This window comes from Aquila chrysaetos, chromosome 1 (genome assembly GCF_900496995.4).
Source record: "Aquila chrysaetos chrysaetos chromosome 1, bAquChr1.4, whole genome shotgun sequence".
Classification (NCBI taxonomy): Eukaryota; Metazoa; Chordata; class Aves; order Accipitriformes; family Accipitridae; genus Aquila; species Aquila chrysaetos.
Genome location: NC_044004.1, coordinates 82,399,988 through 82,426,194, shown reverse-complemented (window position 1 = coordinate 82,426,194; position 26,207 = coordinate 82,399,988). Strand labels below are relative to the sequence as shown.

Below are 26,207 nucleotides of genomic sequence, written 5' to 3'. Positions count from 1 at the left end.
ATAGTGTGTGTTTATGTATGTGGGTGGGGATGTGGGCAGGGATAGGGACAGGAGAGTTTACAGTACGTAGTGGTGACATGAGATCCAACCACCGCCTATGGCATTTTGAAGTAATGATTTAAGAGCAAAAATGTATAGAACCAGCAGAGAGAGATTTAGACTGTGTGTGGTCCTTGATGACTAAGAGCCATACGGTTTCTCCTTTCTTACCCATTGTCAGAAATGCGTGAGAGTTGCCAGAGTGGGGCCTGGCTTAGTTGTTCTACCTTGGTGAAACTAACAGCGACCGGTGCTGTTATTGCCCTATCTATGCCTAGAAAGTAATTCACGTACACCGATTAGTGAGCGTGCCAACGTGACACAGTGAAAAATATCCTGGAGTGACTGCTGGAAAAGGTGTCCGGTTGGTGTAAATCAGCAAAGCTATTTGGTAAACTTGGCACTCAGCTGAATTTTGTGAGCCATCAGAAGAAAGCAGCAACATGCTGAAATGGAAATCGGTGTAAGCTGTGTGATTTCATTGGGTATGTGAGCCCCTTGCAAACATTTAACGAACGGTCATGACTTCTCTGTTTGTCGCAGGTAAATAATCAGCCTGGTTGCAAAGTGAGGAGGATTATGCCCACTGAGATTTGGGATGGGTATTAACACCGACATTTAATGGGCATAGATTAAACAAGTGCTCAGTGCAGATTGGCACCAAATCTAATTTAGCCATTCATTTGTAACTTTTTAATTGTAGTGGGTTTGTATACATATGTCTGTTCTCTGACTAGGATGAATTACCTTGCCTGTGTTTACAGTGCGTGAGAATCTGGTCCGGAAAAGCTACTCGGGTCAGGAAATCAAAGCCGTGTCTTTCGACCTGTGTCCTGGTTTCTGCAGGCAGAGTCTCCCTCTTTTCTAAATATTCAGCTTCTACTTGGGCACAAAAAGTTGTGACGAATTAGGGCACTTTATTCCGTTCTCCTGCTGCTAAATTCTTATCTTCAAACTGAAGTTATTTAAGTGGATTCTGTGGAGTTGTACATTGTAACAAAGAACAGGCTTTTTCCATCTGGGATAAATAGAGCATGTGCTTTGAAATTCTCTTGGGAAAAAAAAGTAGAACGTTCAAAATGAAGGTAAGCTTCTATGCATTGAAATTTTGACAGTGGTCCAGTAAGATCCTAATGATCCACAATAAAAATACGGCATTCCTGTTCTCTGTACTTGCAGTGGGTTATACTGGGGGGGTCTTCCTCTGTGGGATTTAGGGATGAAGTAATGGCCTTATTGCTGAATTCCCAGGCCTTTTCTGAGGTTTGTTCGGCAACTGCAGTATTCACTGAGTGCATTTTTCAAACCGTACCTTACAGAGATGAAGTAGGATAGAGAGAAGATAAGGTGAAATTAGATATTGAAGATTGCATTCCAGGGCAAGAGCTGTTCTGCCTCTGCATTCCACAGTATTTTTGGTGGTGTTGATTCCGTTTGAATTGCTGCAACCTTTCTCTTCACAGGGTGAAGAATTAATTCACTTAGATGGGAAGTGCTGTCCTGAATGTATTTCAAGTAATCGTTACTGTGTTTACAAAGAACATACCAAAGCTGTGAGTATCCTGGTACTTCGAAACACATAATAGTGAGTTCTGCTTGTAAAGGTTTGGAGGAATTGGCTCTCCCTCTCCAGTTCGGAGAAGGATATTATTTGCAAGTGTAACAGAAAAAAATAATCCATTAATATTGTCTGCAGATTGCCTTTACAATTTACAGAACACACTTGTTTATAATGTGTGCATCTGCTGCAGAGTTTAAGTTTGCCTTGCTTTCCTTTGTGCAGTATAATCAATCATTTCCCTTTAATATTTAATATACGTACTCATAGGTTTCCTGCACATCTCATGGAGTTAAAGATGCCTGACTTCAATCCTATAAAGTCGAGGCTACAGAGCTGGGGCAATGTATAGCTTTCTGCCTATGTATCCCACTGATTATAATTTTTGCTGCAACAGGAGTCCATTATTTTATGAATATTTTCAAGGCACTTTCCTTCTGAAGTTAAATAGAAAGGAAACATTATGTATCTTGGTTTAAATATACCAGTAATGGACTCTTCATTGCTCTGACAGATGAGGACTGGAGCTAATTGTTGCTGTTGGCATGCAGATGTGAGAAACGGAAAGTTTAATACTGTTTTGGGATTTTTTTAATGCTAATACTTGCCTTTCTTTCCTCAAATCTCTTTCTCTGACCCAAGTGAGGTAAAACATATTAAGGTGTCAGGTTTATTCCAGTTTGTGCTTTATCCCTTTTAAGCGACGAACTGACACAAAAGCTTCACGGGCATTTAAAATGCTTGCTGTCTCTTTTCTGCCTTTTGAGTTTCTCATGTGGTGCCAGCAGAGCCTCAGCCACTGAGGGCAGCTTCAGTGGCCTTCTGAGCAGACCCAGGGATGCAGGTTGCGGGAGGGGAGCCCTCTTCATCTCTGGTGTTTCGGCCAGTCCTCGGTGATGGAAAACAAGGCAATAGAAGAGAGGAGGAGAGGAAATAAAAAGCTGTGAAGGTTAGAAAGGGATTTAAAGTGTGACAAAAAGGTCATTATGCAAAGACGTAGATTCAGACAGAGGACAGGTTATGGGTATCTATCTGTTCAGATACAGAGCAGATTCAAGCGCTTGTTACCGGGCTGTGAAAAAGAAGTGGACAAGTGAGGCAGCAAAGTTTGGAGACAGGAGAAAATGCTTTGAGTCAGAGAAAACCAAGGGAGGTGAAGAAGTAGAAAGAACTTACTGCTAACTGAAAAACACCCTGCTTTGGAGGGGGTGGTGAGGGGGAATGTGTTCACGTGTTCACGGGCCAAGGACTCTTCTCGGTAGGCGCTTTGCAGGCTGCCTTATTCTGAAAAGGCAAAGAGGGCAAGAGGGTTAATGGTACAGAGGCACGCAGTCCCATGTCGGCAGGTCTCAGTGCTGAAACAGTCCCAGAAATGTTTAATTTACTGCTAGCATGGATGTGGCCTTGCAATTTACCCAGACATTTCCATGCATGGCAAAACCACTTTGTGCAAAGGCTCTCCTTCGCTACTGATGCTGGCCGATCGGTGTTTCTTGTGCAGAACGGAGAGAAATGGGAAGAAGGGCCGTGCACAGAATGCGAATGCCGGGACGCGGAGGTGACCTGCTTCCAGCGCTCCTGCCCGCCCTGCCCGCTGGGCAGCCTGGCTGTTGAGGCACAGGGTGACTGCTGCCCGCACTGTGAGCCAGGTACAGACCCAGGGTCAATTGTTTCTTACCGTCACTCGTGTTGGGTGGGAACATGTGCGTCGCATACACCTCTTCCACGGAGGTTGTTCCGGCATCCTTGTGACCCTTGCTTCCCCAGTACCGGTCTGATACCTGCATTGAATTGTAACTTGTCGTCAGTTTTCTGTTGCTAATTAACTGGTTTTCATATAATTTCGTTGGGGTTCTTAGAGAGGTTTAGGGCTCCATCCAAAGGCTCCCGCTGACCTCCCCTGGTTTAAATGATAGCTTTGTTTTGGCAAAAGAGTTTCTCCTTGGTGTTGGTGTTTTCAGGATGTTTTGTCTTTTTCTTTTGTCTTCAACATGAGTTTTATAACGCAGGGGACTGCTCCTTTCTGAATCCTAACATGGGTTTTGGAGTTTATGGGCTCCTGATTATTTCTTGGGAGTGAAAAGAAGAAAGAACCTGCTTACACTGTTATGCCACAAGCTCACCTGGGGCTGAATGGCTGCCAGTTAATAATTGTTTGGAAAGATTAGGATAGCCTTAGCTTAGATGTTAATTTTGCATATAAATTCATTTCTCTCCAGGATATTGTCATTCTCCTTGATTTACTTTTCATAGTTGGTAGGCTTTAGCTGTGGTTTGCTAACTTTTCATGTTGGTAGCTCTTCTTGTTGCATTCATATAACTTTGGTTTTATCTGAGTGCTCCAGTTAATGTTTTATCTCAGTAAAAAGCAAATAGCTTCACAGTTTAATTATGCTGTCATTTGGAGGAGTGCCTTGGCATATTTGCCATATTAATGTTTTAAAGCTTGTTATTTACTGCATGCTAGTAAAAATGCAAAGCACTACAAATTGAAAAGTGAGGAAAATGGGTTTTGGACAGTTCAGATAAAATTGTCCTGGATTTTTGAAAGGGAACAGCATCTGCACAGGCTCCTAAGGAGAGGACAGATTATAAAGTGCTCTCAGCAACCCTGTGTTCTCCCTCTTATCAAAGAAGTACCACTGTGTACTGGTCACCCTTGAAAATCTGGCCTCTTTGTTTAGCTTCCGTAATGGTAGCATTTTGGAAAACACAAGCTTTGAAGTTACGGTATTGGACATACAGAGATAAACTTGCATTTTGGTGTCCTAAAACGTAAATGGAAGTCTACTTTACCGAAGCCTGCTGTTTTCCCTCTGTCTTTTTCTGTTTTGCATTGGAAGCGATGAGAAACAAATGCAAAATCCTGCCTGCAGCATTTCAATCTGTGAGCCCAGAGCATCAGTCCCTAACGCATCTGCTTCGTTAAAGCCAGTAAAAATTTATTGCTGCTTCTCACAGATGTGCTGGGGGAAGCAGGCAGAGGGAACCCATTCATTCTCAGCCAGTACAAAGCATATAGCCCTAAGCATAGCTGTATTTATGTTAAAGCCAGCAAATATGCCCTCTCACTGAGAACATTTGGGTTGGAGCAGAGGGAAGTTTTTTGTACCTGGAGAAAAATTGTCCATTCTGTACCTCTCCAAGTAGTCGGTTCATTGTCAGAATGGAAGGATGGGGCTGCATATACCTTTGGAAAGTTATTGGAAAGAAATGGATAGAGACAGAGCCTCCTATTCATTCCTTGTGTTTGTCACTGTGTATTCACAGTTATCTTCACCTGTACGTCTTCTGTAGCTCTTGATTCCTGATTTTTTCATTGGGTACATCTCCCCGGAAACTTGCAGGTTATTTAGTGCAAATGAAGGAGAGTTCTCAGCATTGGGATCCTTTCTGCTGACTTGTCAGAAAGGAACAGACAGGTTTTCTTCCAGCAAGCAAAAATAGCTCAGTAGTAAAGCGAAAGTAGTCCTTGTCTTGGCCTCTGCAGAGAAAGCAGGCATGCCATTTGAGAAAATACCTGTGGTCAGGAAATGCTTGCTACGGTGCTGTGACACAAAACTTTTGACTGGAGGGGGAGTGGTCTGCCACCTGCACTCTGACCTGGCATGGACACAGTCTTGACTTTTGGCCGGGTTTGACTGAAGGAAACTCAAATTCGGGTTGTTTCGGACCATTCATTCCTGATGCCTTATGATTTTTACTGCTGAGAAACCATGTGGACAGTGAATATCCTTTGTATCAATAGTCTAGCAAATCTCAATCTGTGTAATAACTTCTCACATACTAGAACACAGCAGTATAACTTTTAGCCCCTTTCATGCAATCGTGGAAAAAAAAGCCACTCCAAAACTAATACACCTTGAACCACCAACAGAAAAAAGTAAAGAATTTCACTTTGATTTTGGGGCATGCCTTGTTTTGTGCCTTCCTGATTGAAAACACTGCTGATGGTTTTTACCTCTACGTCTTTTCTTTGTGCCAGTTGAGTGCCACCCAGACTGTTTGACCTGCTCTCAGTCCTTTGATCACTGTAACACCTGCCGAGACACAAGGAGGCAGCTGCAGGATGGGCGCTGTGTGGAGACGTGTGCCTCGGGCTTCTACCAGGATGGAGGGACTTGCTTAGGTAATTTCTGCAAAGGGTTATACCCTGCCAGATGACTGTCTTCTCTGTGGCTTGCTGTGCTTTTGTTTGTAGGATCCCACAAGCTTATTATAAAGAGATTGCCAGGCTTTGTCTGGAAAAGCATTCAGGCACATACTGAGTAGTAACCATGGGTTTAAGACTTCGGGAGGTTTCAGGTGGAAGCCCCTGAAAAATGCAAATTCTCAAACTCTTTTGCCAAAATGAGGCAAAATTATCTCCTTTTGTCAGAGCAGGGGAGTCTTGCTGCATCCAAGACATTTGGGATTAATACAACTTTCTTCTCTATTCTTTCTCTTGGAAGCCTGCAATGAAACATGCTCAGCCTGTACCAATGGATTTGAGTGCTCCTCATGCCAGACATCCCTGCTAATGCAGAACGGGCAGTGTGTGACTTCATGTGGGAAGGGATACTTTCAGGATCAGCTCCTCTGCACAGGTAACTCAAAGCAAAAAAGACTGCAATACTTTGTGATAGCAAAACAGCAGCCAAAAGCTGTACCTGAGCTATTAGATATACTCTCTGTTGAGGGATCTGCTGTTGACATAGGTGTTAATGTTCACCCTAGAGTAAAGGAAGGAGTGGACAGAGGAACTAAGTCATACAGTGTAAAATTGATTTCTGCTTGGGGAAATATTCATTAAAATTCCTCAGCGGATCAGTTCTGTTGTGATAAAACTCTGGGTTTGAACAGTGCGTTTTTTCACTACTGTCCTCTTTCAATTCAGAATTTTCTTTTGGAAATGTGACTGTGGTTTTTGTGGTGTTAAGGATGCAGAGCAGGATGTATGCACTAATTTTACTAAGGATGTAGCACCTCGAGCCATGCCTGGCCATCTGATCCTTGGGGGTTTTCTTTGAGTTCAGTGCAGACTAACTGCAGCGGCTAATGCCAGACCTTTCAGGAGATGGTACTTTGAAGTGCGTAGAAAATTGCTTGGAGGGATGGGGGATTGATAGAAGTCAGAAAAGTGCACAGAAAATACTATTTGGAAAACTTCTTTTGCTTTGTTTTGCCATTCATTTGTTTCATATGGTGCGCTCTTCCTGAAAGTTGATTGGACTAACTGTTCTCAGGAAGCATATTTACAAAGTAAGTTAGTAATTCTATAAAACACTGAGATGTGTCTAAATCCTGTATGTTAGTGATTGGAAAGACTGAGAATAAGATCGTGAAGTTTCAGTTTTCTCTTCAATGGAAGTATGATAGTGCTTTTATGAGCTTCCCCTGCTCCTTTGAAATATTTTTACTTTTCCCAAACTGTAAGGCAACTGCTTTTTCATCGTGACAGTTTAATTGTTTTCTCTAAAGTTAACACTTTTCTTCTCTTGATGTTGGCCTTTTTAGAAGGCTTCTAATTATTTCTGCAGCTCTAATTCATCAAAGGGGTGGAGCACATGCTTAACTTCTTGAGCCATCACTTAAATTTCTTTGGAACTAGCCTTCCTGCTTAAATACAGGCTTAGGGCTTTTGGCAGGTTTCAGGGGAAAGCACTTTAGATTCCAAGTCCAGCTTCCTTTTCTGAAGTGGTTTGCCTTGAAGAGCTGACCATTTGTTTCAGGTTTTCAAAGTCTGAAAAACCTCTGTCCTCCAGCAGTGACTATAGACTAGGGCCCCATTGTGCGTGTATAAATAGAAAAGAGAGACCCGGTCCAAAAGAATTTATAGACTTAAGTATCAAATAATCTTCTACTTCATTTGGTTTTATTTTGCCATTTCCTTTCCACCTGCTCCTAGTGTTTTAATTGGCAGTGCCCATGTACTGCTGAAGCGGTAGGGAAAGGCTAATGTTTCATTTTATTACTGGTTTTTAGATTACTGATTGTACATTCCATCCAAATTTGCAGTCACACATGCTTGTAGCTGAAAGTTGCTGGGAAAATTTGTTCCTGTTTCCTCAAGGGAATTAAACCAATTTGCTTTAGTTCTGCCTGGCTGCGTTTTCTGCATAAAGTCACACCAGTGGAGAACGTCTTAAATTTCAGATATGGTCCATAATTCATTGCCTTTCACTCTTTCTTTGTATCCTCTTTATTTTTACAAATCTCTAATCTGATTGTCCAGACGAGCCTTAGACTGTTCAGAAATATTTTTTCATAATGGTTTTAACATCTACAATAAGCATGTTCCAGAATCACAAAAAGAATGAACTAGACTGCGTTAATCGCTATAGTTCCAGTAAACTCCCTCTTGAGGAATTCACTCTGGAGATGAAAAAGGCCTATAAAACCAGGTTTCTTACTCCATCCTACTGTTGAAACACTGTTTGTAACAAAACACAATGAATTAGTCTTTCCTTTTGTTCATGTTTTATAACATCTGGTCTAATTGTATCTATTTTGAATTTCAGAATACGGTTGTTTAATCCCTGCCCTATTTTAATCTTACACAAGCATTGTTTCCTGCCCCCGTCCCTCCACCTGCTTCTGTAAAGTATTAAAACCCATTAAGAGAATGTAAAGTTGAGAATAAAAAGTAATAGGTTCAGTTACGTGGCAGTGTATTTAAAGATCGTGGATCAGTTTGTATCAGGCTTAGAGCAGAGTGGTAGATGAAGTCTTCCTTGTCAGAAATAGACTGTGGAAACAGTTAAGAAACACCCCACCAAAGGCAAAGCAAAGGGAAGCAAAAATAAGAGATGTCTGCCTGGTAGAACAGAAGGACTCAAAGGACTTGCAGTGTTCAGTGCTCTCACTGCATTTTTCTAACTTAATTATTTATGTTTTCAAGATTATTCAAAAGCCTAGGCAGAACTCAAGTGTTTCTGCTTTGATCTCCCAAAATGTGAATGTCAAAATGTGTAACTTGACACTGGCAGACCCAGCTCACTCTGTAGCAAAGCACTTGAATTTTTATTCACAACCTGTTGTTTTTCTCTGCCATATCTGGCTGCGGAGGCTCACCTTGAGGATAAACGACGGAACATGACTAAGCTGAGCTTGCCCAGCTCACGGTGAGGAGGGCAAGTTAGAGGTGGTTAATGCTACCACGCGGCACAGAGCAGTCGGACCCCATCTGTGCTTTCCCAAAGCCAAGCAGTGACTTCTTACTGTGCTCTTGCTGGGATGCCCTTTGCGTTAGCCCTCCTGTTGTCATCAAACCTGGCAATGTTATAGCTGCACTGACGCAGATCAGGGAAAGTTTGGTGGGTGGTTCTTTAATTGATTCTCTGACTTCTGGTCAATCATGAAAGAACAGAAACATCACTTTGCAGGAGCTCTCATCTTCTAAAAGCCTGGGCCTGTGTCACTTCTGTGTGACTTCTACATTACACCACTGCAACTCCTGAGTAACAGAGCAGAGAAAAAGACCCATTGGCTCAGGAGCCACTGGAGAGCTCTTGCTTTAACCAAGAAGCGGGTCCCTGGAAATTTTGTCTGTTTAATTTTGATTTTCTGGAAAGACGTGTTACTGCATCTTAATGAATACCATCACATCAGCTGAGGCAGAGTAATTGCACACCCTATTGCAACTGGAAGGTTAACTATAATCTTTTGAACATCTTTCCTTCAGCAGCAGTGTCTGGTTAAGCTGCAGGGTCTTGCACATAAGTCCAGTATCCACACAGAAGGGAGGAGGCAATGCAAAACAGTCCCTACAAATCTGAACTGAAAATAGCCAGGAAGGGTGAAAACAGTTTCCTGGCGATGCAGTCATTCTGTTGATTTATTTTCACACAGACACTTAGTTGCTGTAGGCAAAGATGTTTCAGCTGACAGTGGCTCATTGAATGCTTCCACTTTTTCCTCTGCTTTTTTAGTGGAGTTGGTGACTGGCTGTTTAGGGGAGGAGCAGCTGTTGAGTCTGGCACTGACCCAGTGCTGAAAGAGCCAAAGCTTCTGCGGGCAGGGTGTGCGTGCGTGTGTATAAACACAGGGCAGGATTGGGTTGGGGCTGCCGTCCCATCCGTACGAACCCGGGTCCTACCTGTTGGGGGTCCATTGCTTACAACTGCAGCTGCGGTTGTACCATCTGATGGCAAACAGAGTGGAGATATTGGCTGGGATTTAGTAGCTGCTGGACTAGTGACAGAAAAGTCCTCAAGACATGTGAAAATAAATTGCCTGGTGCCTGTCGCTGCAAGCATGAGAAGTGAAGGATTGTATCTGTAGGAGCATGAATTAGGCTGTGCGTGTTTGTCATCTGGAGACTGGCAGCTGATAACTCCTGGAGGTGCTTGCCACCTCGCATACAGAAACGGCTGTGTCAGAGAAGTCCATGGAGCCTGTTCCCGGGGAGGGCTTGCATAGCAGAGCTAGTGATTGCAGCTGCACATCAGAGCTGAGTCTCTTGCTGCAAGCATTTTTTTTTTGTTGGCCCGCCTGAGGAAATTGTTACCGATCCTGTACTGTGTGTCATTTGTGCTACTTCCAAATGCTAAATGTGGCTGTCTTGCTAAAAATCGGGTTGCATTCTTTCTCCTTTCCTTCCTTTCTTCCGAACTCTGCTAGTTAGATCTTCTCCCTTTCTGTCCCTTTCGGTCTCAAAGAAGCCATTTGGACCTGGTCTCTGTCTAGTAGCTTGGAGTCCAGAGGATCTGTTTCATATCAGTTTGCCAAATTCACTGCAGCTTCTCAGAAGGTCTGATGACCTCTGGTAGGTTGTACTTCATCTTCACTCACTACCCATAGCTGAGATAGCAAGAAGTCATGCCCCATCTAGGAAGACAAGCAATTTTAACACAACAGCTGCCTCACTAGAAGACTTGAAAGCTGCTGTGATACCCAGGCATGGATTTGCACTATCTTGGCCAAGGGCCAGTGAGAGCCAACTGGGAACTGGAGAGAGGAGGTGAAGTAAGATCTTAAACTCCTCCAACCTGCAGACTGCTGGTTTGTATCATTACCTGGCTTGAGCCTAGATGTTACAGGTTTCCCCACCAGAAGTATGGCACTGGGAGTGTTCTTAGCCCACCTTGTCTAAGATACCCTTCCATCTTGTCTCACTCCCTTTCTTCGTGGCTGTGTTTAGAGTAACATTTGTGGTGAGTTTCTTTTTGGCAGCAGAGAAAAGGTGAGTGGGCTGGGCTGGCCTGTCTGCTGCTTTATTAGCCGTATGGCCATGTGTCCATAGAAAGGCTTAAGAGAGCCAGAGCCAGAAAGGAAGGCAAGCTGAGAGGGAGGGTTGTTTGCACTGCAGGTAGCCGTGGGCAAGGACAGTGGTGGTGGTGACGACAAAAGCCCAGCAGAACGGCCATGCGCAGACTGTGGCAGAGAGGCAATACTGCTGGGCACCGTCTCCAGAGAAGAGCCTGCGATGTGGGTCCAGCCATGCCAAAGACCTTTCCAGCACAGGTATTGTTTATGGTAGACTTACATCCAGCAAAATGTGTGGAACTGGCGGGAGGTGAAGATGTTATTTTGACCTACACAGAGGCACAGCTTGAGGCAGCTGCTTGAGAGAAGAGATTGAGGTGAGGATGCGCTCAGGAGCGCTTGGTCTAGTGCAGGCAGCAAATGGTGCACGGTGGGAGCCAAAGCACATTTGCCCAACTGACCTGGCTTTCATCAAAAGTGCATTTTTAATACAGCTGTAAGCAAGGCTGCCTGTCTAGAAACAGAGTGTGGAGGCCGGGCTGCCAGGAGAGAAAGGAAAGGAGCAGCACCTCCAGAGAGGACTTGAGAACTTTGCAAATAACTGGGTACGTTCAGATGTGTCAACATATTGAGGCAGGTTAACAGCAAGGGGGTCAAGCTGTGCAGTGGGAAGTCTTTAATTAGAGGATCCAAGTCCTGGTACCCACTCTTTCAAAAAGAAAGTCAGAGTGAGCTCAGAGAGGAGCCAAACACTCATGGCTGGAAGGTGAAGTGAGGACATTTCAGTACTTAAGAATTTACAGCATGAACTCATACACTGCAGTTAACTTTCGAGTGTAGACGTGCCCTGAGAATCATCCAAGCTGGAACAAGATGCAGCTTTTTATCAGCAAGGGAAATTATCGACTGGAGCAGAAAAGTGTGCACAATCTTTACCTTGGGATGGGATGTTTGGTATTCATCGTGTTGTGAATCAGCCCCAATTAGATGCGCTTGATAGTGGTGACGGCAGTTGCTTTATGAGTCGGGGGGAAGATCCTTTTGGGTACAGGATACCTAGCGTCCTTATGAGACACTCCTCACATAAGAGTGTTCAGGAACTACAAGAGCCATAGCATTCTGGAAAGATCAGGAATTAAGGGTGGGGGCGGGAGGAAGATGCAGGAAGGTGAGTTACAAGGCAACAGAAGAAGACGAGAAAAGGGAAAATAAGCAAAGGTGAAAGTGTGGAGAAGGAACATCCAGATTGTCAAAGGACCACATGCTGGGCATGAACTCAAATGTTCTGTGTCTTGGCCCCCTAAATACTCCCTGTTCTAACCCCATGCATGTCACATCACATCTCTGTGTTTCAGTTCCCTATATATGGGACGGAGATGATAACACTTCCTTGCCTTAGGGGGCAGTGAGATCCACTAAGATGGGGTGTTTATCTTACGCTGTGCAGTGTGACTCATATATAAGCACAAACATAGGTGCTCCATCTCATTAATTAACAAACCCAAGAGCAACTATGGCCTCGAGCAGAGAGAAGAAGCGTAGAAACCATGTAGAACAGGAGTGAGATGGGAGTAGTGGTGATCACCAGTTTGCTGTAGACTTACTTACAGCTACCTGGATTGGAAACACTCCCACCTGTTATAGGGGAGAGGGTGAATTGTCTCTCACTTAGCGGGTTTATTTTGGCAGGAAGGTGTTTGTTTTTGTCAGTGTTCTATATGTAAATGTGCTCTTAGTTATGTGGATGAGCTGTGTCTGCTGGTTCCTGCATTCCACTGAGACTACTTGCAGATGAGTTTTTCTTGGGTGGTTGCAACTTCAGACGTGTTTGCGGATACAGGGCAAATGTCAAAAGGTTCTGTTTTCTCCCACCTGCCATGCTCTGGGAGCACAAGCGTGTACCTGCCTTATTGTGAAATAATAAATTTAAGAATATCTTTGGAACATATTTGGGTGTAATTGAGAAAAAATCTAATAGCTAAAAGAACTGTAATTTGCTCAGTTCCTGCAAGCACTGGTAGCACAGGATTTAACATGAGTCTGCGTCACACATTTCATAAACAGTAACCACAGTGGACTGAATCTCCCCCACAGCTGAACTTGTACAGTTTCAAATAAGGTGGTTCGTTCAACAACTGTTTTGGGAGGCAGAATTGGTCTTCATACAGTTATTAGTTTAATTGTAAGATGTCATCATGCACAAGGATCACTCTGTTCTGCCTGTGTGTTCCTGTACCCAGATGCCATGGAGAGGGCATTTATACTGCTTGCATTGCAGGAATGTGATATACTTCAGGAATATCTGAAACATTACTGTGTCCCAACCATGGTACGTGGCTCACCCAGAGAGAAAAGTAGCTGGTATCTCAACTCAGTGAGGGAATGCCCCTTCTCTTCTGCTGGCAGTGTCAAGGAAAAGTTATGCAGTGCCTGCTGTACTGGACCTGGGACCCACTGCCCACCTTTCCCCATGAATTACTCAGTCTGAGCACGTGAGGATTTCTGCCGTGCCTGACCAGATCGGCCAACAGCCAGAAGACAGTTCCTTCTGTGCCAGTGCAGAGTCCTGGAAGGGCAGAAGGAGTTGTTTCCAGAAGTAGGCTGTCTTGGTTTTAATTTTGCAGGACCTTGATTGCAGCCCTGCAGTCTAATTCTGTGTTTGTACATGCAGCTGGGTTAATGTCGGCAGTCACTGCAAGGATCTGATTGCAGGTCTGTTTTTTTAAGTAGCATATCATGGGATCTCTTCCCATTTCCCTTTGTGCTCATACAGCCCCTAGCACCAGGATGAACAAACAGGACTTAACAGTGTTACCAACACTCCTCCTAGTCTGATTACAGCTACAGAAACTGCTCTGATGTATACAGCATGTAATATTGCATGTACAAAATGAAGCTGTAAATTGTACCCCTGAGATGGCTTGGATAAAAGATACTAACATAAGAAGAGCAGTGGTTTTTTGTTTTCTTTTCCTTTTCTGAAGCAGCGAATGCCTGTGAATTTAAGAAACAAAACTGCAAAAAAAGTGAATTACTGCAAACTGCTCATTTTAAAGAGATGACTGGAAGTTGATTGTCTGTTAATCCTGCACCTTTCTTTCCTGCAGCTTGTCACGAGTCCTGTTCCTCATGCTGGGGTGCTGCTGAGGACAATTGTTTGTCCTGCAAAGACGCATCACGCGTGCTAAAAGCGGGGCTCTGTGTGGCCAGTTGTGGACAGGGATTTTATACAAAGGATGGAATCTGCAGCGGTAAATACCTGTTTTCTTCTCCAATTGCAAGAAGCTTGAGAAATGCTCTGCAAAAAAGGAATCAATATTTCATTTAGCCGTGCAGCAGCTGTGATTTTATTCATGTCTAAGAAGCCAGATGCACCTTGTGCATAAATATCAGATGAGGAAAGCTGCTGTTTGTTTGTAAGATTATTAATTCATTTAAGCTAATCAGATGCTGAAAGGTTTAAGGTTTTTTCCCTCACTGAACAGCTTGAAAGCCTAACTGAGTAGTTTCTGAGGGCTTGACAAATCCATTTGTCTGCGGGAAGAAAAATGGCCTTTGCCAGCAGGTTTCTGTAAATTTGATTATAATTCAGCATCACAATAACTAATACCTGCACAACAGATGAGACTTGGTTGCTGGGAAGGTTTGCTGAGAAAAGGGAAGAGATGGCTGGAGGGAATTAAAAGACCTAAGTCAAACAGATCATGAAGGGGAAGAATGTCTCAAAGAAATAAAGAATCTAAAATTTGCTGCAACCATTCAGGTCAAGTCTGGGTTTCTGCTGGCAACTGCTTCCAGCTGCTTTGAAGGACTGTCCAGCATAGTCAGTAGAAATGACGCAGGGGTTGTCTGTCTTCATGCAGGTCTATCTGAGTCACAGCTAGCTAGAGAGGCCTTGAAACCTGGAGAATGTTGACAAAATTGTTGCTATTCTGGCAGATTCTGGGTGAATTTCACTTTGACCAGGTTCCCCTTTAGTTTGGTTGATGTCTATACCAGTAAATTTTACTCACCTGTGTTTTGAAGCGTGCAGGCTTGAAATCTTACATCTATAGATGAAAGTCATTTAAGCTAAAAAGGAAATTTAGCTTAGATGCGGCTTGGGCTTAATTTTGATTTTTATTGCCAGTGATTTCTCAAAACTGCATAGCTGTTCCTCATACCCTCCAGGATTCAGGCCTTTTGTCTTCTACCAAAAACATGCATTTTGATACCCAACTGGAGAGCTGTAAGCTGTTTTAAAGGGAGGCTGTCTGACTGGTGGAAAGAAACAAAAATTGGTTAAGTAAGATGCTTGGCTCTTCTGCATGTACGGCAGCAGTAGTGCTACTGACTTAGGGAAGCCAGTTTCAGAGCGCTCTTAGACTTCAGGTCAGTTAGCTTCAGAACTGACTGCCTGGGAGAATATAGACCACATGAATTGATAAGAAACACTATTACGCTTAATTTTAGATGCATTTTCACACTTAAAACTTTGACTTGAAGAAAAGGGCAGGAGGGGGGGAAGAACTGCAGTTTTTTTGATCAACTTTTCCCCCATCTTTTAATTCCTGAACAGTCTGATAACTGATGCTTGTTGTACAAAAGTATGTAAAGATTTATGAGATGGTTTTCATATGTGAAATTGTTCAGAATGGTGCTGCCTGTTCACAGACTGTTGGTAAACAGGAAAAACATTACCTGGAGGGGGTTGTGTCAGGCACGGAGGGAGTGCTGGTGTAGACCCATTTCTGGTATTTGTACTTACTCAGAGTCCTAGATGGGATACAGCTCAGTGAATACCTGTCTGCACTCACACGTCTACCTCCGTGAATGTCACTACTTATTCCAGGGAAGTACGAAAGGTTACTTGTGCTGGAGAGCAATGTCTAAAGATGCCTTTCTGACAAAGAAAGGACAAGGCATTGTTTGGCTTACTTGATTTTATCTATGTGGCCAGGTTGATTGGTCTGTTGTTCTTTCCTTATTGAGTGCATTTCATTAATGAGCTGTCGTCTTTGGCAGCTTGTGACCAGTTCTGTGAAACATGCTATTCAGACCAACCCAGGTGTTTGACCTGTGCTTCAGATAAGTTGTTACATGATGGGAAGTGCATTTCAGAGTGCCCAGATGGATATTTCCCAAGTAGTAATGGAAGATGCAGAGGTAAGAGGCATATTTGCATGACCTTTTCTAAGGCTCTCAAGGCACCCTCCACATGTTGTCTGCTTTTCCCCATATGTTTACCTGGGGGAGGGAATGTTAAGAGCACAGAATTGCGAGTGAGGACAGGGAATTTGATTTTTTGTTTTCTTTGGTTCACTTGTGATAGATTGTTTTAAATAACCTCTTTGCCTTGCCAAGCATATTAAAACACTTTGAGATATATATTCAAAACGCTGTGTGAGTAAGAGTTATTAGTGTTAGTAGTTATTAATACTCGTGCACTTCTGCTCTCATTAGTTCATATAGCTGAATATCATGCCAGCTGGGAGTTTTCAGTTAGCTGGAGGAGGCTGTAGTAGTCAGCACCACCATTCTCAAGGAGAAAAAAATGGGATATTTCAGTTTTGTGTGCTCTGTTTCTTTATCAGCTTGTCATGATTCATGCTCCACATGTGAGGGACCTCTGGCCACTCACTGCACCTCCTGTTCCTTTCCTCTGGCACTGCGCTGGGGCCAGTGCCTGCAGGGCTGTGGAGAGGGTTTTTACCAGGATCACAACGTCTGCAAGGGTAAGCTATGTACTTGGAGTAAATTCCGCAGCTGCTGTAAACCAGTGTATCTATATTGGCTTTTGTCGGGCTGTGCTCGGACTACCCAGCTACGATGCTGATCCTTTATCCTACGCTGATCTGGTCAATGAGTAATTCCTGTGTTTGCCTGCTGATTGTTTTCTACTTTGAGAAAAAGCAAATCTTCTCAAATACTTTCTGCTTCACACCCTCAAGATTTAGTGATCTTGGGGACTTCTTTTTTCTCTATGTTGTTGAAATAAACGTACATTGCTTCCAAGTTTTTCTTAACACGAGTTAAGAGGTGGATGAAATTCTGCACACCTAGTAGATTTGCTAAGACTGAGGTCATTTTTGCAGCAATGGAAAACCTGAAAGTTCGGAAGATTAATTTATGCTTCCTATGAGCCCTTCAGACTGTCATTTCTTGATATTTCTCCTAGTGAGATTGTGTTCACCGTTACGGTTCCAGAAATTAAAGGAAAATTGATTGCCTATGGCACAGTACTGCAGTTTTCCCCCAACATTATTTGTTCATCAACTTTATTCAAGAAAAGGGCTGTTATTTGGGGGTGGAGGAAAAGATGTCAAAATATTTTTCTAAAATCCCTGTTCCATTATAGAAAATGCAGCACCCCATCAGTTTATGGAAAAGATTTCTTAGCTTGTGAGTTGCTGTGAAGTGTATGCTTTTTGCTAGCTCTTTGAGTATCAGACTGTCTACAGCAATACAAAACTGGAAAGAGGGATGAACAAGAGGGTCCAACCCAGTGTTTTCTCCCCTTTCTCTCTCACGTTTACGACGAGATGCCCAGGTTGTTGGGCCTTGTCCATCTCTCTGAGAAAGCTGTCCTCAAAGCTGTGGCTCTGACTGCTCTCTTGACCTGTGCACAGGTTGCCATCCATCCTGCCGCACCTGTGTTGGCCCGGGGGCCTCTCGCTGCCTGCAGTGCAGGGCACCAGAGGACGTACTGCAACCTCACCAGCCCATGGAAGGAGCTGTACATGGCCTTTGCCTCTCTCACTGCCAAGCTCAGTTCTATGTGGATAGCACAGGAGTCTGCAAACGTAAGTAGAGGATGGGAACGGTTGTTCAAAGCCTTCGGCACAGGGCTGCACTGGATTTTAGGTGTTGAGCGTGATCTTGTACAATGTTCGATTCTTACGTGCTTTGAGCTCCTGTGTTTGCCTTGTGGCAGTCATGAATGTTTAAACTCGGTAACTTTCAGAATGGCATATACTAGTACTTTTGAGGGGAAATATACATATAATTTGTGACTAAAGAATTCAGGTACTTTTTCTAAAACGACTGTGTTCAAGTCTGCACAGCTTAGCTTTCTTTTCACTGAAGTTGAGAATGTGATTTTTACCACTGACTTATTTTGAAGCAGGATCAGTCCTTAAATCCTTTTCAGAAAAGACTGAGCTGCCTCCTTATTAGCCCTTGGAGCAGGTCAAGACATCCCACAGCAGTCTTTTCTTTTGAGGAAGTTCTTCTGATACATGCCCTGCAGCACACATGCCATCACTTCTCCTGAAACAGCGAGTAGGAAGCGTTTCCATGAAGGCTAAAGTTTGGAATAGAGGCTAACGTGGGGATATACGTCGTTTCCCACCGCTTTGAGAGAAAACTGTTGTGGACTTAAGCGAAGAATGTTTACTGGGTGGATCCGCAAGCCAGTCTGCCTGGCCTGTACAGAGCTTGTGGCAGCAGGTGTGGATGTCTGTACAACAAATGTATTGCAATATCTTGAAAATGATGCAGGCAGAAGCAGGCTGAGAGGTTAGACTGAGCATCTTGCGCCAACACAGTCCACCCTAAACCTAAGGAGAAATGATACTTTCAGAAACGGCAGTGATTTCCCTGTGTGGAAAGACCAGTCATAGAGACAGTGACTCTACAGCACTTAAGTAACAGTAATAACAATAGTAACAATGCTACTGATGGCTGTTTCTTCCTGTTGAAAAAACATTTTCTAAAAGTGGGTACAATTTAAAATCCATTTATTTTGATTTTATCTCTTCATCTCAACTTGATGGAAAGAGTCTGTACAAGCTCATTTTTTTGCTCTATGGGATCTTAAAAAAGGAAGAAGTGGCATTTTTTTTGGTGGAATGATTCCGTCTTTAACAGTGACCCACACAGCCCATAAGGTGTGCAGTGCTTTAGATTGGTTCCTGAAGGCATTAGTGTAGAGCCTCCAATCCACACAGTGGCTGTTCCTTGGCAGGTGATGGGTTTTCTTGGCTGAGTCCAGGTTACGGTATAGAAACTGAGTGAAGAATTCCATATACCACTGCCTCAGATGGGTGAACAGACTTGTACAAACAGGCCTGAGCAGAGTTCGGTGATAGTGCTGAATTATGTCATTGGGCAAGAATGCCGGCACAGCCCCATATGTTACTAGCTCTGCTGTATTAGTAACGGCATTAGAATAGTAGTTTGATTTATTGCAGAAGGGTGTGAAGATTCAAGATTTTAAACTTTGAGCTACCCCTGTAAAATACTCATGCAAAATTTGTAGATGCCCCTTCTTGAAAAAGTAAACCCACAACAGATGGGTACCATGCCTACATTACCTGCGCAGAAAAGAAGCACATTCACGTGCAGGTTAAAATGCTGGTTTTGAAGGTTTTACCTATGTGGTGGTGAATTTCTCACCAAACCACAGAAATATCTCTATATTTTTCTAATGCTTGAGATTTCCCTGATGAAACTGTAAGAAATTTCTCTCTGATATGATTTGAGTCACTTGAGCAAAGATAATCCTGGAGACATTGCATTTGTGATGAGGATCCCTGACTTCTCTCTCTGGCTTTCTGACAGACAGCTAAGTGCCCTTCCTAGAGGGCAGAAAGCCTCTCTTTGTGTTCAACAGAGACTCACACAGTGGAACTTGTGGCCTCGAGTCACTGCTCTAATAAATACTAGGTTTTTAACTAATTACTTTATATAGTTATTTAATCAGATTACTTAGTTTAAGATGGCTTGTTTTAGGGTCAGTACCAGTAAAGGTGAAGAAGTCTAACATTTTAACTGCACTCTTTTCATTCTTGCTGAATCATCCTTGTAATGAGCATTCACTTCACTAGCTGTGAAGTCAGGTGGCGAGCCCACCTCTATGTATATTTGCTCTTACTGCCCCAGAATGGCTGGTGATAACCATGCAGTGATGCTGGATAGCAAATCCTTCCAGGAGTAACTGTAGGGTAATAGTGAAAGATGATTTCAGAATCCGGTAAGTTTGCAGAACCCCAGAGCTCTTATAGGGAGGAGAATGGTATTACACAGTGTTGTGCATCTCAGCTTTCCATTTCAGTAATGAATTGTGTGGGTGCAAAGAAAGATTAAATATGCAGCTATCTGTGGTTGCTCCTTATCTTCAAGAAGTGTGCTATCCAGCCTTTGTACTCCTGCCCTTTCTACCTTTCGCAAGCAGAGAATCCTGTAAAGGAAATACCTTCCTGTCGTCCCTGGGGAGAAAGCAGTCTAGCCATACTCTAGGACAGTAACAACCAAGCTAAGCTAGAACTAATTTGGCTCTCTCTGTCTTCTTGTTTTTCCCTTCCCTGCAGAGTGCCACTCCTCCTGTGCAGGCTGTGTGGGGAACACTTCCCAGGACTGTACGGCTTGTCTGTCTTCCCACGTCCTGCTTGAAGGCAGATGCCTCTCTGAGTGCCCAGAGGGGCTGTTCAGCCACGAAGATCACTGCTACTGTGAGTGCATAGTGCACGCACCTGCAGTTTATACTACTGAATTTCATTGCATGCACGTTTTGTAATGCATTTCTCAATGTAATTAGAGATGCTGTCAGTTTTATATGAGGCTATTTAAGTATTTTCAGGGGAGAATAGGATAGTCCAATTTCAGGAAATGGAATCTCCTCCTAATGGGAGAGAGGCGTACACATTGAATCATAAATTATAATCAGTTTTGCTCCTCTGGACTGTTTCCCTGAAGATATTTTGCATTTCATTTCAGTAGGCTTGGATGATGTTCTTAGCCAGTGCGCTGTGGCAAAAGAAGTCTTTACTGGACAACACTGAAAAATGGTCTGCTTTTATTAGGCTAGATAAGAATATTGTCCATATGAATTAGCTTTATTTTTTAATCCACTCTTGGCTGTAGGGCTGGGTTTAGAAGGAAGGAATTCTGCAGGTGCAGGAGAAAAGCCATTACATCTACGAATATGCCTGATCGGTAGTGGGGACAGCATTATTTATTTATGTCTCAGCCTTGCCCACAAGTGGCCTTCATTTAGCTTGTTTGATCTCATCTAAGCTGATGACTGTGACTACTGACCTTCTGAGTGACTGGAATGATTAAATCCTGTTTGCCACTTGCAGAAAATGGTGGCTTTTAGAGTATGCCGCCGTTCCTTATGAGCTGCTAAGTACAATGGGTGAGGAAATGCAGGCATTTGAAATCTGATTAGTCCCTTCAAAGTCATCTGAAAGTTGTCTGCTGTTTTATAATTGGGTCAGGCATCCATGTATCTGTTCTGGCAGCAGGAGAAATTTACTGGTCTCTTCCCTGGGAGGCCTGAAGTTTAGAGAGAGAAACCTCTTCTAAAGTCCATTGCTCTATTCAATTTACTCACCCAAGGAACAACTCTATAAATACATTTATTTGGCAGGCCTTTGTAAAGATTCATCAATTTTGAGGTTGTGCGCTGCCACCTTAGAGCTGAGGTAACTGCTGAATGCTGCATTATGCACTTTCAGGCTTATGTAAATGTCTTAGAAACAAAATTTCAGTGTCAGGAAAGAGGCATCTTTCTGTATGCTGCCAGCTTAGATCTCCTGCAGTTTTTGAACAGCGAAGCTCAGTTAATATAGGTGTGTCTAGAAAATTGATTCTTCCTTTTGAACACTGAATTCATGAGCATGATGTCTGAAAAGCTGAGAAGGTGGTGGGACATGACATGCTAGGTCTTAAGCACTGGAGCCTTATGCTGTGGCAGCTGCGAAACGCCCAGCTTCCACGTGGGGAGTGAGCAATTGTATGTAGCCTGAGGGAATCCTGAGGTGGGAGATTTTTGAAGTTGTGTGCTTTTCTTCGTAGAAGAGCTTTAAAAGTAGTTTTTAAGATTTTTTTTTTACAGATCATTAGCCGTAGTATTTCTGTCTCCCTCAGATTTGTAGCATGGAAATCCTGGAAATACGGCATCTGTCTTTAGAGGTGGAAGGATGCAAAAGCAGTCTGAGTGAAATATTTTTGAGCAATCTTAACCACTTTTTCTTTTTGTTGATCTTTTAGCAGACAGTATAGCTAATAAGCTGGCATGGCATTCAGGTTTTATAGGTCTCAGTTTGGGAGGGCTTTGTGCAGAAATCATTCCTGGATTTTCCACTCATGAATATCAAACTCATGCCACTGTGATGTTCATACAGTCCCAAGACGTTTAATTTTTGGTGGATTTTTGTTGCTGTTAATTTGACCAGGGAAGTGGTGGAGTTACCATCCCTGGAGGTGTTCAAAAAACGCGTAGTCGTGGCACTTCAGGACATGGTTTAATGGGCATGGTGGTATTGCGTTGACGGTTGGACTCGATGATCTTAAAGGCCTTTTCCAACCTAAATGATTCTATGATTCCATGTCCCCTGTGCATCCCACTCTCTTTCTTACGTGCACAAGCATATGGTGGAGGGAGGAATGAAAGGGCCACTCTCTTTATAGTTTATGTTTTGTATAGATCTATACCTTGATTAATGCAGAGAACAAATCACATTTTTAAATTGACAACTCATTTATCATCTTGTTTATTCAAAATGAGGATGTAAGAGCCTTCCAAACCACAAATCTGCAGTCACTGATGTTATTAGGTCATTTTATGTCCGTGTTTTGTAGGAGTAAATGATTATTATACGGGCTGGTTTTCTGGGGAGGGGAGAGTGTAAGGTGGACTATACCAAGAGCATAACAAATGTTGATTTTCTTATCCAGCCTGTCATCCATCCTGCAAGACGTGCCGTGGCCCTTCTGATTTGGAGTGCTTAACCTGCCATCCCCATGCGACCCTAGCTAGTGGAAAGTGCAGAACGAGCTGCAAGGAAGAGCAGTATCTCAACCTGGTGGGATATTGTGTGGGTAAGTAAGAGGAGATGGCACGGGTCATACAGTGTGGTGATCTTTCTGTGGCATTAACCAGCTACTTGAGCACACACCATGAAGAAATCAAAATTCCTGTTATAAGTAAAATGTCACACAGGTGAAAATACCATGAGGAAACTCTCCAGTGTGCATAGTATATAGCAAAGCCGTTTGCCACTCCTGCTATACATATCTTCACTAGAGCTGCATGAAGTCAATTGCAAATTGTGTAAGGCAGGCAGTAGGGAGAGGGAGACAAGGCTCTCCTTTGCCAGGTTTGCTGCTGCACGGTTTGGTGTGAAGACTTGAGATCACATGTATAGACCAGTATGTCTGGGAATCATCAGAGCATTCATATACTTATTAATATCATAATGAGCACGCTCTTAACAATAGGATGGGCTGCAGCTCTGTTCTGCTGAGCGGCGATGTGCTTGCCTTTGCCAGGCCAAGCGCTTATCTGTGTCTTGCTCCAGTCTGGACTTTACAGCATACTGCCTGTCACTGTAGAGCCAAGCCTCGGGGACCCGGAGCCAGGAAAGCTGCTTAGGTCCTGCACAGAGCTTCAGTAAAGTGAGTTAAGGAAACATTTGTGATTCAGAGAAGCAGTTTATGGGGCCCTAAAGAAAAATTGGCACAGCTAGCATTGCCGTGTGCATTTTTGGGAGGTAATAGGATTTCTGTATAGGGGTTATACTTTGTGGGTGCTCGGTGCCCACACTTAAGCCTATCATCAGAAGACACTGGTTGCATTTATCTATTTAAAAAGAAAAATTGCTTTTAATCCATCACCCAGACAAGTGTAAACATACCCTGGGAACTGCTCCAACAATTTCTGAGCTTTATCAGGCCATTTTTTCCTTTATCAAAAAAGATACGGTGTGTGAGGCTTAATCTAGGCTGAACAGTTCCAAATGAGATTAGGAATCGTAAGAAAAGGGAAAAATGCATTAGATGTAATAAATATATCCATTGAGAGGCTATTGTTCTCAATTTAATATAGATGATTCCCCTTCACAGCGACTTCTTTTTGCTTACATATGTGTGTTGTGGGTTTTTTTATGAAAGACTTGTTTCTTTGCTCTCCACAGATTAATTTTATGAACCATTTCTTCATCTTCCTTTTAAACAACAGTTATTGTTTTGTCTGCAGAGACAAAGTGTGGGGGGAAACAAAGTATCTGAGGAGTAGGAAAATATCCTAAAACTATTGTACAGCTCCTTAAGTATACAAGAAATCAGGTCGGAGAATCAAGATGTTTCATACAGTCAAGTAATTACAGTACGGAAATAGTTCAGCATTTCAGTGTAAAGAGCTGTCTCTGCCCTGTAAAATTTTAGGGGCTACAATGATACTTACTAATGTCCTGTCACATCATAGCTGTATGCACTTTATTTCTTCCACCTTATTTTCCCATTACTTTGCATTATGCTTCCTACAAAAAAAGGCCAGTGGAAATGTGATCTTCCAGCTGAAAATTTCATTGGAAAAACTTAGTACCATTTATCATAAACCAGGATTCTTTCTGAGGGGGGTTTACTCTGCTGCTTGCTGTGTGCTATGTGCTTTAACTATCCCTTTTAGACTGCCGTTACCTGTAAGTTTGGCAAGGTGTCGTGGAGCAGTAAGCGTGCTCCCCAAATCCCAGGGGATTAGGTAGATGTCACAGTGCCTGGCAATAAAGAGGAGCAGAAATTGGAAACAATGGGCTCACTCAGGCAATGTGGAGGGCAAGGTTTGACCTCCAGGCGCACTACACTGACAGTGGTGAATCATCTGCAAAGAACCTTGCCTGGCTTTCTGGGCTCCAAAGCAATTGCAGTCTGGTAGCGCATCCTTTCCTTGCAAACCAACAAGCTTTATTTTGAAGGCCTGTAGGTCATGAACATGGTCCACTGTTTGGAGACTTGTCTTCTCAAAGTAGAAACATGTTTTCAAGGCTTAGTTCACCGTGCCTGGCATCACTGAGTGTCAGTATTGAGTGTTTGGATCTGTACCCCCAAAACAGGAGAGAAGGCTTTCCAGGTGCAACATAGTAAGAGCGTAAGGAGGCACCTTTCCTCCTCCCAGCTCTGACCTTAGTCTTGCTGTGTGACTCACGTCAGTCCTGCCTTCGAGAGGCCAGTACAGCTATTCCTTGTAAGATGGGAACCCTTAATGTTCACGTGGTCTTGCACATATAGATGCATTGATGTTTCTTTGTCTAACCGAAGTTTTGAAAATCCTTGTAGAGGAACATAGTTACTTGTTGGCTTTAAAAAAAAAGTTGTGCTTTGGTCTCAGATCTGCAGTCTGAAGGGTGTGGCTCTCTGTGCCAAATTTATGTCTGATGTTTAAGCAAAAGATGTGTGTTGCCAGTTCTGCTAGAGATGAAGAGCTCCACATCCAGGTTGTTAAATTTCACTCATTCTTATTCAGTACTGATTGAAATGCTAAATTTGCCCTTGCAAGTTATTAATTACCAGTTAAAGAGCAGCTGTCCCATAAAAGAGAACATTAAAACCCCTGACACTTGCATAATATATGATTTGCATCAGAATCTAACAAAGCTTTTTCCTTTGCTTCCCAAAGCAATTATTTTTTTACAATTATCTTCCCATTTATCTTTAATTCCCAGCCCTCCAGGCAGAACTCTGTTATGACTTATAAGGACTGCTGTGCATTATAGCCACCTGTCATACTTTATGGACCTGCAGGGGAAAATCTTTCATACGGGATGGAGAAAACCAACTGTCACTTGAAACCGTTGCCTGTGAATTAATGTTGTTATTGTACATGTTACCTGAATGAGGATTGGAACATTTGCCTTGTTAATAGAGAAAGAGATCTTGTTTTCAGCAGTTTATCGAATAAGCATTCAAATGTAAACAAAAGAAAGACAAAATGGCCTCAAGTTTCAAAAGATCAATGACTTTCTAAGCTCTGGTTTGGGCATGCTGAATTTGTGCCAATCTTCTTTGAGAGTGCTCAATTGATTAATTTTATAGCTAAAGTGTATGTACAGGAATGTGTGGCTTTAGCAGTCCCCTGTTGAGTCTCAGGGCTTCTGTGTTTTGTGTTTTGCCAGTTTGAAAACACTCTTTGATTTCCCTCTCCCTCTTATCCAAGACAACTTCAGCTTCAGGAAACATTGCAGTCACCAGTCTAAAAAATAGCAGTTGCTAAAACTGTTGTCCTGCTCATAAAATCCTGCCCTTACTTTTCTGATTTGAATATATCGTATGCCTGTCTTGAGGTTTCCTCGTTGATCTTTTCCTGACTCGGTGGAAGGGCAATTAGAAAAATGCAGAGGGACTGCGCAGTGGCCGAAGCAAGGGGTTCACAGACTGAGCTCTACTGGGTGCTCTGCTAAGGCGTAAAAGGATGCAAAGGACTACCTACCAGAATTAGTAGCTATGGCAGCTGGCATGAAATGAAACTCAAAACACCCACAGATACAGTATCCCCCAGGGTCCTATCTTAACTTCCAGCTACATCTTCCTTGCAAGGGAACTCCCAATCCCCATGTTCAGCTGCTCAGGCCCTTGCTTCCTTAGGCTGTGTGCAGTTGTGAAAATGTTCCGAGATAAACCAGAAGAGCTCGCTCAGGAGGATGCCTGTAACAAGCCTTTCTGC

The 26,207-nt window shown here is 43.1% G+C and overlaps 1 protein-coding gene across 1 annotated transcript in view; it reads left to right on the top strand.

Annotated features, from left to right (window-relative positions):
• FRAS1 (Fraser extracellular matrix complex subunit 1) overlaps positions 1–26,207 on the top strand; it is a 174,007-nt gene that overhangs the window by 73,416 nt on the left and 74,384 nt on the right. The window contains exons 10-19 of the mRNA XM_030022887.2: positions 1,503–1,592; positions 3,099–3,246; positions 5,583–5,726; positions 6,049–6,183; positions 13,891–14,034; positions 15,788–15,928; positions 16,357–16,497; positions 17,392–17,565; positions 20,074–20,214; positions 22,445–22,588. Of these exons, the coding sequence (XP_029878747.1) occupies positions 1,503–1,592; positions 3,099–3,246; positions 5,583–5,726; positions 6,049–6,183; positions 13,891–14,034; positions 15,788–15,928; positions 16,357–16,497; positions 17,392–17,565; positions 20,074–20,214; positions 22,445–22,588 (1,402 nt within the window). The remainder of the gene's footprint in view (positions 1–1,502; positions 1,593–3,098; positions 3,247–5,582; positions 5,727–6,048; positions 6,184–13,890; positions 14,035–15,787; positions 15,929–16,356; positions 16,498–17,391; positions 17,566–20,073; positions 20,215–22,444; positions 22,589–26,207) is intronic.